Raw genomic sequence first — 15,603 nt, 5'->3', positions numbered from 1 at the left:
AATGGTGTGCCTAACTCCTTACTTGAGTATTTAAGAACTATGCTTAAATTCTAGATTGTATGTTCTTGACATTCTTGTCAATAAGCTACTTGAATGTTTGTCTCTTTCAAGTAATTATAATTTGTTCACACTTCAGTGGAAGACAACTAATCCTTAGTTGTTAGTAAGTATGAGACGTGCTAATTGCTACTAGTTTCCCTATGATTATGAATACTATTATTTATTTTATTGTTAATCTCATTTAAAGATAAATCAAAATCAGATCAATGAGTTTCCCTATTGACAACTTAAGATTAAACAGCCTCTATTTGTCAGTATAATCACAGCTACAATAGATATTTCACAGCTTAACGCTTCTCTAGATCAATCATCATTTTATTTCCTAGTTTTTCTGTAGCTGATAACAACTTATCACTAATCATTGATAACACGGAAAAGGGGCGAGAAGATAGTGAGGTAAGAGTGAACATGATGGTGTTCTTGCTGTCCAAGTGACATTTCTTACCATGATATGCGACACTGACACATGAAGAATAGATTTTGACAAAATGTACTTAATCAAGTCTGTGTATCGCATACTGTCATTAATTTAGCTTATTCTGTTTCTTAAAAGAACATGCCAATACTAGCAACTTGTACATGACATACATACATACTACATGCCAAATCTAGTTAGAAATCAATTCCCACAGAGCAAAGTACCTAAAATACTAGCAGTATTTCCTTGCTCATTTCTACTTAATTTAGTGAAACTGGCAGATATATTATAACCAACAGACGGAAAATCTTGATTCACTAAACAGTAAAAGTTTCCCTTAACATAAAACATGTACAACGTTTTAATATTAAATTATTTTGATGTATCTAAGTATTTATAATCTTCCATGATATCGTTTTAAAGAACCCTCGACACAAAATTACCACAAGACAGTCGATCTGTGTGTAATTGCTTTCAGTAACGACTAATTTGTTTTATTACAACTTTCCCAGTAAATGAATATAACCGATATAATTGAGGTTTTATTTATTTTTGCTATAATCTCTTGATTATCGTAACAGAAATAATTATTAGCTAGAGAACGAATAACTTTTCTAAATTTGCCATTCCAATTGAATTGTTTCATTGACAGCTGGTTTGACATTTTTACAATAGCCTCAAATACTTTCTTCTATCCCCGGTGTCCCTAGTCGATGACAGTTTTCTGCACGTGTTATCTCTTATCAGTCTGTACGCACGTTGTTGATCGATAATTATGTTATTGTTTACATACAATACCATGTGCACACGCGATTCCAATTATCGTATAAAGCCGCGTCCTAAGTTCGTAACGGGTAACGTTTATAAGTTTAGTTTATGCTAGAAGCGCAAACTGTCATTAGTTCTTTGAATAGTGAATTAAAGTGAAATAAAAATCTAATTAGATAAGTGATAAGCCTACAATGGTTTTAAAATTACACAGCTATGTCTAAAGTGAGTGAAATGTGTTGTGCAAAGTGCAATGTTTCTGTTTCAATATCGGATTATAACTTTGTTTAAAAATCCAGGTTAGTGACCTTAAACTTACAAAACTTACTACAAGATGAAACGTATCTTAGAAACTATCAATAGCTTGATTGCCCCTTAGACTATTACGCAGTGGTTAATAAGAATAGACGAATGATACAAAATTAACATAAAGTTTCAGCATGAAGGATAGCAAGTTCCTAAAAAGGATATCTCATTCACAGCAACACTTTGTGACAAAATGTCACTTGAATATGCTAACAATTGGACATATTTAGGGTCTATTACATCCTGCGTCACGGACTAACACTTTGTAACACCCCGCTACCCCTTAATTAATTACACCCTAAATTACCTAACTTAAGTCCAAATTGTTAGCCCTAATTAAAACAATACACTATTAAAAATTGGCCATTAAAACAAATACTGTGATCGTCTAGTAAGTGGTAGGACCCCGTAGTTGTGCGTAGCAATCCAGATTCTTTTTACCTTTAGGAACTTGCTATTAGGGGTAAATTTAAGTTGATAAAACTAAGGCAGTAATATATTCACTTGAGGTATAATAAGCTGAGAGAACGTCATTTGTGAAAGAATTTAGTGCGTTGAGATAAAAGTGTGTGAGAATGGTAAAATTGTGTAAGGAATATAAATACAGGAAATATATTAAAAATAAATACAAGACATTATTTAAAATGGGGTTAATTGTTTCCGACCCACGAGTCCCTTATACGTAGGAATAATAGGTGTATAATATAATATAGCCTATTATAAGGACCTCGCTCGAGCATATGTACAAACTAGGTTGCTGGTTCAATTTATGCTTTATCAAACATTGAACAATTGGGATCCTTAGAACAAAAGTAAACTGATGTAAAGTGTCTTTGCTCTACTTAAAAATGTACTACCATAATAGTAGATATCAAATATTTAATCAAGGATCCTTTAATCCCGGTATAATTTTACATGTTTTGGGATGTTTCTGCAACCAAGTCCTCTAACGTCAGGATAGAAACTGCTCTGCCTACCCCTGGTCTATCAAGGAAACAGAATATCTATTTTGATACCCTTTATTGGGCCTATTCATTGACCTTCTTTTGATACTAAGACAAATACTTCATTGATCTAGCCTTTCGAACGACAAAACCCCAGACTCACACGCCATCCCATATATATATTTTTTGGTTCGGCCATAGCCATCGAAGGTTGTCCAAGATCACAAAATATAAATTCTATATGCGTGCAATTTCCCACGTTCCGAGTATAGTGGTCCATTGCTTGACATCGTGTTTCACTAGTCAATGCTAGAATTGTTTGATCTCCCAGACAACGATATCGTTAACCATATTATGAAAATGGAATGATGATTCCAAAGTCTGCCAATCTCGAGGCCAGTGTCAATGATTCAACTTTTGTGAACAATCTTATTTTTATATCAATGATTCTCCTTGATAGCGACAGGATCCTAACATCCATAGATGTCCTATGCCTCCCTAGTATTTAGTATTAGTATTAATTCCCACAAGTTATCCTTTAACTCTAATAAAGTTTACATGTTATGAACAATAAATAAAGTTATTAATCCTACTTTCATTGATATAGCAAAATTATCTTACTTAAAGATGAGACAATAGTATGAAAATCCTTCTAATCACCCAAAGAGATTCTAGCTAATAGAATGTGTATGTACATAAAGTAGATATGTGTAATATTTTATGTATCTAAATAGTAGTCATATTAGAGATACTCAGATCCGAATTTTAATTAATAATATTCCAAATTAACCGTTAGTGTTAATTGCATGTAATAAATAAATTGAAATTTGAACGACTTAAAATAATTACCACATAAATATAACATTCATGAATATCTTGTTCATATGAAATGAATAAGTACCACTATTTAAAATTATCACCTTCAGAAAATAGCACTAATCTAAAATTACAAATATAAACACATTCAAAATAAACAATTTGGACACTTACTGGTAGTCTTCAAGTCTACTTTACCAAGATACCTTCTCGCCAGTCTCCAACCTCTCAATCTTGTATCTTAAACTCCTGATGTCAACACCTCAACGTTCCCTCGCCGAATGCCCTCTCTGACGCTGCGCTCTGAGTTTTATTGTCCCGATTTTAACGCATGCGCTGTGTTGTTTTATGGCTAAGAATGTCTGATTTCGCCAGTTGTGCCTAAAACGCCTATTGTGCCGGACTTGCCTATTGTGCCTAAAACGCCTATTGTGCCGATTTCGCCTATTGTGCCTAAAACGCCTATTGTGCCGGTTTTAATTCCGAGAATTTCTATTTTTAATTTGTTGGAATTCCATTTCGTATGTAAGTTGTTTTCGTTTTATTTATTTGCAATTTTTAAGTTTTTATCTCTGTATGCATTTGTTTCTAAGCATAATTATTATAGATATATCTTATGATTTGAACCGAGGACTGTGTGGTCCGTTACAACTGGTAGCTCCTTTAAAACAAAAATTTAAAGAATTATTGAAATCGGAACGCGGGTCTCGGAGTAATCGGTCAACATGTACTATTGTTTAAAAAGTAATCATCATCATCAGGTCTACTTTGTGAAAATGCTCGTTTTCGAGAGAAACTGTTCAAGTTCCTGAAGAGAACAGGGAAGTCACTATACATGTGCCTTTCAAATTTGAGGAGTTCCCTCAACTCTTCATGGATCCCATCATCAGAACAGCTTCAGATTAATATGGGACCACCTTAGAGATAGCTCCTTTCAAACAAAAAAATAATTATTGACATCGGACCACGGGTCTCGGAGTAATCAGGTAACATACATAAAATGATCCCGAATATAGTACCTATAACCTCCTTCTTCTTTACTTTCAGTAAAGAAGTCGGTTAAAAAGTCAACTGACATAGTAGATTGAATCCCATTTAAATATACTTAGTTTATTTATTGAGCACGTGCAACGCTACGGTCACGGATGACTTATTAGTTTACAAACGGCTATTATTAGTCTGTCTTGCAGTGAGGCAGGAGGTCTATTTTAATTTATCGGCTTCGAACTGATATGTCCTTGTTCATCGTCTTGGTTGTCGACTGAGGCTGGGTCATGCAAAACCTGAATATTAAAATGCAACAAATAGGGTTTGACAACTCGTTCGAGTTAGAGTAGGTACCTAAGTGGCCTGTTTGGTGGGGGGCATAGTAGGGTACAACTGGTTTTTTTTTTTAGTATGAATAGGTAGACGTTTGACCATGATCACACCTGATGGTAAGTGATGATGCGGTCTACGGTGGAGCACGCTTACCTATGAGGTACCTATTTACTCTTGCTTTAAAGAGACCTGGATTGTACTCAATGTGGAAACACAGACTCAGGCATCAGGCTCAGACTTAGGCTTTCCCATGTCCTCCAAAATAGCATAAAGGAGTCTCACAATAACCACTTGGGTTCATCCCCGTACCCGAGTGGTATGCGTAACAGCATTTTTCCCCTCCAGAAAAAAAAGGTGCCTAAGTGGCCTAATAGTACTGTGTGATATTGAAAAGCTTGATTAAATCACTATCTGTCGCCTCTTTTAAGATTAAACTCCGAAATTTTCTAGCAGATAAACAAAAAATGTAGCACTTAGTCAGCCGTGCTAACTCACACACCCTTGTATTTTTACTAGAATTTTCTACGAAACGCCACGCCGCCACGAGTATTTTTTGACTCAGTTAAAGACCGTTGCATACAATACTTTTTCTACGACCATGAATTTAGTTTTCTTGAATAATTTTCGTGAAATTCACACTGTTTCCTGTATTTTGACGCAAAGGTTTGTACTGTCAGCTCAGCTGCCTAAAGCCTTTCCGCGCACGCGCGCAGTATCGTTATAACAATGCGTTGCCATGGTTACAGAGTCAAACAATGCGTTTTAATTTTTTCGATGCTGCGCGCATGCGCGGAAAGCCTTGGAGAATAGACTTTCATGTAGGGTTTAAAAGATCTATGCACGACCCTGTAAATGACGAATAACAGTTCGGGAGTAGAAAAAAACTAAAATTAGTACGTGAATTAAAAGTTATTTCTCTGTTATAGTAACGGTAAGTATCAAAAAAATCATAAATCGTAATAGAGTAGGAAGTGCTATACGTACTACATTTAAAAGAGTAAGGTTACCGTATTGCGTATGAACATAGAAGAATGAGCAACGGAAGAGTTGTAACTCCATACATCAGTAAATGCGGGTTATTTGTAGTGACATCTAGCGACAATCACGCGTCAATCGCGCGTCAAATAGCGTAAATTATCAGTACTGCCACTTGTCAATAGCTGTCGCGACGAACGAAAAGTTTAATGCTCACCAGTTTTTTACCCGACTACGGCAACGCAAAAGGAGGGTTATGATTTTGACCGGTATGTATGTGGGTATGTATGTATGTATGTATATGTATGTATGTATGTATGTATGTGTGTGTGTATGTATGTATGTATGTATGTATGTATGTATGTATTTATGTATGTTCATCTGTTCCCTCATAACTTCTAAAGTATAAAGAATTATTTTATGAAATTATCATGCATGAAATTCACAGATGCGTATTCTTTTCAATACATAGATTCAATGTTATAATAAGTTTGTAAATTTTATAAATACTTGCAGAGATTCAGAAGATAGCCGTGGTCGTATGCCACTTATGTACTTACCTTAAAGTTTATAATTGTGGCATACGACCATGGTTATCTTCTGAATCTCTGCAAGTACTTATAAAATTTACAAACTTATTATAACATTGAATTTATGTATTGAAAAGAATTCGCATCTGTGAATTTCATGCATGATAATTTCATAAAATAATTCTACCTTATTTCATACTTTTTAGAGCACATTTTATAGTAGTCGGGTTTTATAAGTTTGACGTGTCTGTCTGTCTGTCTGTCTGTCCGTCTGTCCGTCTGTCTGTCTGTCTGTCTGTCTGTCTGTCTGTTTGTCTGTATAATCATGATTTCGATTTAGTTTTTTTTGTCTGAAAGCTGAGTTAGTCGGGAGTGTTCTTAGCCATGTTTCATGAAAATCGGTCCACTAGGTCGCGGTCGGGGGTTTTTTCAAAATTTTAATTTTGTGGTTAGGTTATTACAATAGTAATCTAATTTATTACAATAGTATTAATCAGTATTCTGTTTTCAATTCCTTCTGCTTGTAATATAAGTTGTAAACTGTTCTAATAATTCATTTTTTGCAGATGAGACACTGTTGACAAGTATCGAGTGGTACTGATAATTTACGCTATTTGACGCGTGATTGTCGCTAGATGTCACTAAAAATAACCCGCATTTACTGATGTATGGAGTTACAACTCTTCCCTTACTTATTCCTCTATGGTATAAAGCACAATACACAGATAATAGTCGATGAACAGAAAAACTTCAATAGTGGAGTAGGAAGTGCCACAGACTATAGGTACTACATTAAAAAAAAGTAAGGTTACAGTATCGCCTACGAAGCTTCAATACAATAATAGCCGACCAATAAAAAAAATCGTATTGTAGAAAAACAAAATTGATTTTAGTTTTACTTTTTTTCTATGGATGCGTTTTGGTTGGCAGTATTGATCCACAGTACATTTTGAACCGATGTGACTTTGACATTTATAAGCGGTTCGAATAAGGCCCATGATCACTTGCAACTTGCAATTGACTAGAAATTGTGACATTTATTAAAGAGCTCTCTTTATATGGCTAGCTTAAGATAATTCGATAACTGTACCAACGAGTTTTATTGTGGTCAATAAATCCTGAATGATAGCAATTGCTTTCAATGCCGGTTGTTTCCACTGAAACTTACAATTTGATAAAAGTTAGTAAGTATATCACTTGAGATTATGGGTAAATAAGGAAATGTAAGAATAGTTATTTGTTATACAAGGGGGCAAAGTTGTATTTTAACGCCGAGTGTAGAATTGAAAAACGAGCAAGTGAAAGGATTCTATAGTTAAACCACGAGCGAAGCGAGTGGTTCGAGAATAGAATCCTGAACTTGCGAGTTTTTTAACACACGAGAAGTAAAATACATTTGCACCCGAATGTAACACAAAACTTTTCCCCTCACTATAGCGAGGAAACTACAACGCAAAAAAATGCGTTTATCACTGCTTCCAGTAGTTCCACAGGTGGTAAATCATCTTTATTACTAGATTAACCTACTTTTATCAATTTTAAAGCAGTTAATTTGACTTTATTCAAGGTCAAATTACTTTACCCACTAGTGGATAAAATGCGTTTTTACCCGCTAGTATTAAAGGACAAACACGTGTTTCCGAGCTAGTGAGGGGAAAAATTCTTATTTATTTGGTATTCTTGTATAATTATACAGTATGTAGATATGTATATTATGTTACCGAAACTATTTAATGGAAGACGTTATTAATATTTAGGTCTCAGCGAGCAACTTTTACCTACTATAGGACCAACACCCTCAAAGCACGTACCTAATAAAAATTTACTCTCTTATAGGAAATATTGTATTCCCAAAACCGGCCAAGAGCGTGTCTGTTGGGCCACGCTCAGTGTAGGGTTCCGTAGTTTCCCGTATTTTTTTCAAAAACTGTTTAACCTGCCAAGTCTTTATAAAGTTACTTTGGTGATTTTTTTCATATTTTTTAAACTTATGGTTCAACATTTAGAGGGGGGGAAACATTTTTTTTTACTTTTGGAGCGATTATTTCAAAAATGTTAACAATATCAAAAAATAATTTTCGTAAACCCCTATTCATTTTTAAATACCTATCCAACAATATATCACACGTTAGGGTTGGAATGAAAAAAAAAACACTCCCCACTTTACGTGTAGGTGGGGTACCCTAATAAATCATTTTTTCCCCATTTTTTATTTTACCACTGTCGGCGTGATTGATATACATATTGGTAACAAATTTCAGCTTTCTAGTGCTAACGGTGACTGAGATTATCCGCGGACGGACGGACGGACGGATAGACGGACGGACGGACAGACATGGCGAAACTATAAGGGTTCCTACTTGACTACGGAACCCTAAAAAGGGTAGGCAGAGCACATGAAACTGTTCAAGTTTCAATTTCAATGCCCCTCTTAGCAATTAAGGGGTTAAAAGAAATCGAGATTGTGATTATTACAGTGACAGGTACTATCAGCTGCAATAGTGCATCGCGAATTTATCAACGAATTCATTCATAATTTCTCCACGCAATTTTGCAGCTGATAGTACTTACGTTGCTAGTCCATCGCCCAAAGACCCACAATATGATTGAACCCCATTACTGCTCAGTCGACTTCTACGACACTCACGGGAGGAAATACAAGATGGTGACATTCCTAACCCGTCACCAGTGTCACGGTGACACTGTCACCACACGCGGACATCAAAATATCACGTGTATAAACAACTACTTCATACGCAGATATCGGCTCGCAAGAAGATTAGCTACGTTGGGGTTTAATCAATCGGTTATAAACTTAATAATGGGCAATATATTGATAATCGTTAACGGTAATCAATGTTGAAGTGCATACATATACTCGTACACCTAAACTCACGTCTGTTTTTTTTTACTTAGGGCTTACTCTTGACCAGAGACTAGCCAAAGACGTGGGGCCCGTTTCTCGAAAGGTACAAGCCTTGTATTACAAGTGCGCGAACTGTCAAATCGTAAGGGTTGTCATGGAAACACACTTGTAATACAAGGCTTGTACCTTTCGAGAAACGGGCCCGTGGCCTACGATGGAGTGAACTTGCCCAGAAGATGCCTGTTCACCCTTAATTTGAAGGTTGCCGGGTGATGAGCTCGGAAATATAGCTGCTGGCAAGGAATTCCACTCCTTGGCAGTTATGCTTGCGATTTTACCACTTATCCATGTGGATAAAGTATCCGTCACATTTTGGCAAATATGTCAGTGTGAGAAAGATAGATGTCTTATTCACGAGAATAAGTGATAAAATTGGAAGCATAATAGCCAAGCTATCTTCCTAAAAGGGGTAAACAGAGCACATGACGCTTGAGTTTCAGTGCCACTCTTAGGAAATAACCTAAACACAAAATTAAAGTATTGAAAAACCCCCGACCGCGACATAGTAAACCGATTTTTATGAAACAAGGCTAAAATAACACTCCCGACTAACTCAACTTTCAGACAAAAAAACTAAATCTAAATCGGTTCATCCGTTCGGGAGCTACGATGCCACAGACAGACACACACACAGACAGACAGACAGACAGACACGTCAAACTTATAACACCCCGTCGTTTTTGCGTCGGGGGTTAAAAAGGGGTTGAAATAAAATGAAATCGTGACTTTACAGATTTTTTGCAATACGATACCTAAGAATATTGGATATGAATATAATTTATGAACAAATGAAAAGCAACAGTTAATTAATAATAGCTTTTATTTTGTTTTATTTATAACATTTAAAGTACAACATAATTTTTGACTTACATGATACGTATAGAAAATAAAAATATCATCATTAGTTACTTAATTTGTTTTTTTTTCTATTAGTAACATATCTTAAGTTTATTTAAATTATTTGTGCTAATTTAACTCCAAAAAATATTTGAACACCGAATTTAATATAATATTTGTTGATTTACCTTCAGAAAATGCTTAACTGATAATCTAAAAATATAATAAAATAACTTAAGTACATAGAAATAATGTTAATTTGACAAAATATGTTGTTTGACCTTAATAAATGTGACCTAATAAATGTTTGTCTACTTATATAGATACCGCAAAGTTATATATTATAACAAATCCAATATGTTGGCACTGAGGAATTGTAGGTGCATCAAATTGATAACGCATCATTTTAATTTAAAAATAAATTATGTAAGCCAAGTTAGCAATTCACAAGTTGCGGAACATTTTCAAAATGTCCTTAAATTCTTGGAAATTTCCCTGAGGAAACACCCTTGGCATTAAGAATATTTTCTTTAAGATTAGAATGTATTACGAAATGTTCTCAACAGCTGACGATCGCTTCATTTGATGTTTGAGTGGCGTTTATATCAACTCATCAAATGCAAGAGAAAATGGTCGCGTACCGTGCGGTTTCAGAGGAATTTCCTCCCGCGGACGATCCGGCTGTGGAATGAGCTCCCTGCCGAGGTGTTTCCGATGAACTACAGTATGGGGTTCTTCAAAAAATGAGTGTACTTACAAGTTTCTAATGGGTCGGCAACGCGCATGTGACACCCCTTGAGTTGCAGGCGTCCATAGGTTACGGTGACCGCTTTCCATCAGTCGGGCCGTATACCTGTTTGCCACCGACGTGGTATAAAAAAACCGACCCTACAGCTTGACCATAAATGTGAAGAACAATACCGAAACTTTACAGAACATTCGCAATTTTGGAAACTTCTCCTCCGTGCATTAATTGCAAAGCCAACTACTTATGAAGATAGTCTCATGCTACCACACTATTAGCAAATATCTTCCTGTTCGCGGACATTGCTCTTCACATCAACGCAGCTGAAAATCTTGAAGTTTCTACCGAAGAGTTCGCCGTCTCCTAAAGTTTGTGGCAGGGGTTGGTTCAGGGTCTCTGGTAAGAACAGTGACATGATACCCGCTAGTACGGCTAGTATTCCAAGGACGATCAGCGGAAGTGCTCTTAAATACACAGCCTGGAAAGGAGAATTTAGATCATTTGAATAACAATAAGTAGTTTAGTTAAAGAAACCTTAACAATTGGTCATTTATGATGCCTGTATAGTTTGAGTGAGGGTTTGCACTCATACTACACCTGTTATGTTTCACTTTTGACAAAAAATAATTCTTTTGGTAACATACAAATTAAATACAAGAATTGAATTGCAGCACCAATCAAAATTCTAATCAGAATTTGATATTATATAACCTCTATTAGCTTGGAAAGTACATGGGCTTGAAGACACTTCCCTGAGGGAGTCAGATATAATTATGTGACTTGTACTTGTTAAGTTAATAATTTTTCATTCTCATTAAGCCTTATATGTCTCAGCATAACTATGTCTACTCTAATTGTTTTCTTAAATATCAAGAAGTAGCAAATAAACCTTTGTTTAATTTGTCAAAAGCCTCTCGAAAGTCTACGAAGTTATTCACACTCACCAAGTGAACGATGTATGGGCACGCCAGTAGCCCTAGGCCTGCTATGAAGCTGGAAGCACCCATGGCCTGGGCGCGCAGCACTGTGGGCAGCAGCTCTCCGATATGCACGTAGAATACGGAAAAAGAGGCTCCGATGCACAGACGGCCCACCATTGCTAAAGCCACTGTTATCCACGGCCAATCTGAAGAGAAAAAATATATCGATTTTGACAAAATGTTGTAAGGTGCAAAAACATCCATTTTCTGTATTCTATATGAAGGGTTGCCTAAAACTGCCCTAAAAAAAAACATATACCAATAATAGTTGAGAATGGAAGGAGGGATCCTTGGTACATAACATATTTTATGAATTTTTAACTTCTGATTAGCAGAAACGTCTGCAATCGATGCCGTTAGGCTTAGAATAAATTTAAAAGTAGTAAGTATTAAAAAAAGACCAGTAAAGGGTAAAGTATTTAGTAGTGGAAAATTTCGCTGGCTTGGTTGAAGTCTTGGTGGCTCAGTTGGCAGAGCGCTGGAGTATCGATCCAGAGGCCGTGAGTTAAAGTCTCACCCAAGGCAGACATTTTCCACTTTTAAATTTATATTTTATGAATACAACATTAGGTATATTTAGGTTAAATCTTATTGGAGATTTTTCAAGGCTCATTTCATTGTCTTGTATTAGAAGGCGACACCATATTTTTGACAGACTGGTTATGTTTAATCGTAAAACATATTTCATGCTTACTGAACAACAGTATATGCACCTAACCATGAAATAATTACCTTCAGGAACAAACAAGCAGCAGAGGCAAGCTAGTCCACCAATGCTGCTGAAAACGCAAAGCACCCACCGGCGCCCGAAACGCTCCATACAGCGCCATGCTATGAAGTATGAAGGCACCTCTACTGCGCCACCTGAAATGTCAATTCATGGTTCATACACATTATAAGCAAACTTCTATTAGTTTTTTTCCCCTCACTAGCTCGGAAACACGTGTTTTGTCCTTTAATACCAGCGGGTAAAAACGCATTTTATCCACTAGTGGGTAAAGTAATTTTACCTTGAATAAAGTCAAATTAACTGCTTTAAAATTCATAAAAGTAGGTGAATCTAGTAATAAAGATGATTTACCACCTGTGGAACTACTGGAAGCAGTGATAAACGCATTTTTTGCGTTGTAGTTTCCTCGCTATAGTGAGGGGAAAAGTTTTGTGTTACACTCGGGTGCAAATGTTTTTACTTCTCGTGTGTTAAAAAACTCGCAAGTTCAGGATTTTATTCTCAAACCACTCGCTTCGCTCGTGGTTAAACTATAGAATCCTTTCACTTGCTCGTTTTTCAATTCCACACTCGGCGTTAAAATACAACTTTGACCCCTTGTATAACAAATAACTATTTTTCACTGCTCACTTTTTGTGATGATATTTTTGGCAGTTATTCAAAAAAAGTAAAGCTAAACTCTTCTATCTAGTAATTCTAGTAAACTAGTTTATGTTATTTTACTTTCAACTTATTCCTGTCACATCCATACACTCGTATCTTAATGCTTTCATTATGTTTAAGGAACATAAACAACTACTTAGAAGATTCAACAACTTAGTGATGTCAGATGTGCAAGTTGCGGAAAATTTCCAAAAAAATCTTAAATTTCTTGAAAAATTCACCGCCGGGTGGTTTCCCGGCTCGGCCACCAGTGGGCCCTGTCGTTTTTTCTTTCGTGTATGATATCTATTTAAATTTATAATTTATATATAGTAGTGTGACTACTTGAAAAAGAACAAATCGAAAAATATTCAATTAAATAATTTGATTTGTTCCCTAGTTGAAAAGGAATTAAAATTTATGAAATAGAAAATTTCCATCCATACCATTGTCCATACAAAGTATGGAAAGTTTCTGAAGTTTTCCTATGTGAAGATTTCAGAATTCGACTTATTATCTATACCAGTAAGAACTAGAATTTAGATGAAAGTTAGATACTTATTACAATACTTACCAATGAAAAATGCTAAATAATCGTTCACTCCTAAATTAGGCGTGTTATAACTCAAGCCATTATACACCACACCTAATGAAACCCAATTAAAAGTTAAAAATATAAACTTTTTTCGTATGTTTGGGTATCTAAATATATCTAGAAGCGATGCTTTACAATCTCCTTCCGAGTTTTGTTCATCAATTTTCTTATTTTCTTCACTATCTGGACTGTCTTTGAATATTCTATTTACAAGTTGAACGGATTTCTTTCTTATAGTTAATGGAAAAGTGTTTGTTTCAATTTGTGCTTTTGGTGTGGTTTCTTCTTTATTAACAGTTTCAACTTCATCATCTGGTGGTGTATCTACTGTAAGTTCAGGAGCTTCTGAATTCTTTAGCCTCGTTCTTCTGTTTACTATCTCAGCTACTTCTAAGGCGATTATTCTTTCAATACTTTCTGGTTTCGGCGTTTCTTCAGGTTTTGGGCTGGGTTTGAAAGTGAGCATGTTGCTTATCCGTCTGTTATTGAATTCTTCTTTGTTTGTGAGTAAAGGGAATCCCGTTATGTGACCATTGGCATTGGATAGTATTGTCGCTTCTACATCTTCTTGTTCTTTTATTCTTTTCTGAAAATACATATATAACATACTTTAATTATATTCTTCATTAGCAAGTAGGTATATTGTCCTGGTACTACAACATTAAAAAAAGTTTCTCCTGAGCGAAAATATGAACATTGTTTTTGTAATTGAAATAATACAGACATTTTACAGCGTGGCACTTAAAAGTACTTAATAGAAATTTTAAAATGCCAACATCGTAGTATCATCCCATTTTCTTGCACATATTGATTTGAAAGAGACGACACTACAATGCTGCCACTTTTTAATTTCTATTCTTTTTTGACAGACTGTAAGGTGGTCATAGTTATTTGTTATACACACCTTGGTAACTCATCTTCATGACTAGATTCAAAACTTTTATCAATTTTAAAGCAGGAATTTTGACTACATTCAAAGTCAAATTACTTAATCCACTAGTGGATAAAATGCCTCTTTACCCGCTGGTATTAAAGGATAAAACACGTTTTTCCGAGCTAGTGAGGGGAAAAATATTATACAAACATGTAGCTCCAGCAGAAATCCCCTGGGCAACGTTATTCCATTCCGTTTAGCCAAATTGATGAGCACCCTCTCTGCTTCAGCCACGCGTCCGCGGCCCACCAACCACCGTGGGGACTCAGGAGTTATCCAGAAAAACCTGAAAAGCGATATTGTAACTAGTAAGAAGGGTTTTGGCAAAAACTTAATTTTGGCACAAGGTCTTAGGTAACATTGACTATACTTCATTAAGGGAAATTAATATTTCTCTCTCTTAAGGGATAAGCCTGGCCCCGTAGCCGAATGGCATTTCTCCGACGCCAAACGAAAGCGATACGCCGCTGGCTCTGTCACGCCAATACGCAAGCGCGATAGAGATAGATATCTACTAGCGCTTCGTTTCGTGAGCGTTTCGTGAGCGATTGTGCCATTCGGCTAGCCACCCTGTTGTTACCTCTGTTTAATTTGTTTTGTTTCTTGTGTATTACTTGTAAACTATGTGAGGTGTGCAATAAAGAGTATTGTATTGTATTGTAATATTTAATTTTATCAATGCTAAAAATACTCGTACCTAATCAGGTGGTGGTGGTGGCGGCTTGTTGGTTCAGTTTTTTAAAAGATGGAGTCAGGCCTCCTGCAGGATGGTACCATGATTTTCACCACTCGACTTGATTGCAATATTTATATCCAAATTTAGAGTTGACACTTACCAGTACAATACAACGAAAGGCAGACTGGTGATGAGAGAGAGATAGAACCAGTCCCGAACAGCATACGCTAGCAGTGCTAGTAGGCACATCCCTGCGGCAAACATCATGCCTACCACAATACCTGCAACAGAAAGTAAATAAGATTAACCATTATAATATGCTCAATGGGTCGTTTTCGACCCAATGAATAAGAATCTCTCTACTGATTAAAGTTAGTAAGTAAGAGAATGCTTGAGCGCGT

The 15,603-nt window shown here is 35.9% G+C and overlaps 1 protein-coding gene across 1 annotated transcript in view; it reads right to left on the bottom strand.

Moving 5' to 3' along the window:
* Positions 1-10,659: 10,659 nt before the first annotated feature.
* LOC125242090 overlaps positions 10,660-15,603 on the bottom strand; it is a 37,750-nt gene continuing 32,806 nt past the window's right edge. The window contains exons 7-12 of the mRNA XM_048150798.1: positions 15,363-15,483; positions 14,677-14,812; positions 13,572-14,178; positions 12,358-12,489; positions 11,590-11,771; positions 10,660-11,123 (exon numbers count right to left, since the gene is read on the bottom strand). Of these exons, the coding sequence (XP_048006755.1) occupies positions 10,920-11,123; positions 11,590-11,771; positions 12,358-12,489; positions 13,572-14,178; positions 14,677-14,812; positions 15,363-15,483 (1,382 nt within the window). The 3' untranslated portion in view covers positions 10,660-10,919. The remainder of the gene's footprint in view (positions 11,124-11,589; positions 11,772-12,357; positions 12,490-13,571; positions 14,179-14,676; positions 14,813-15,362; positions 15,484-15,603) is intronic.

The sequence above is a fragment of the Leguminivora glycinivorella genome, unplaced genomic scaffold (genome assembly GCF_023078275.1).
Source record: "Leguminivora glycinivorella isolate SPB_JAAS2020 unplaced genomic scaffold, LegGlyc_1.1 Scaffold6, whole genome shotgun sequence".
Classification (NCBI taxonomy): Eukaryota; Metazoa; Arthropoda; class Insecta; order Lepidoptera; family Tortricidae; genus Leguminivora; species Leguminivora glycinivorella.
The sequence above is the reverse complement of the archived record's forward strand: the minus strand, read 5'-3'. Positions and strand labels throughout refer to the sequence as shown.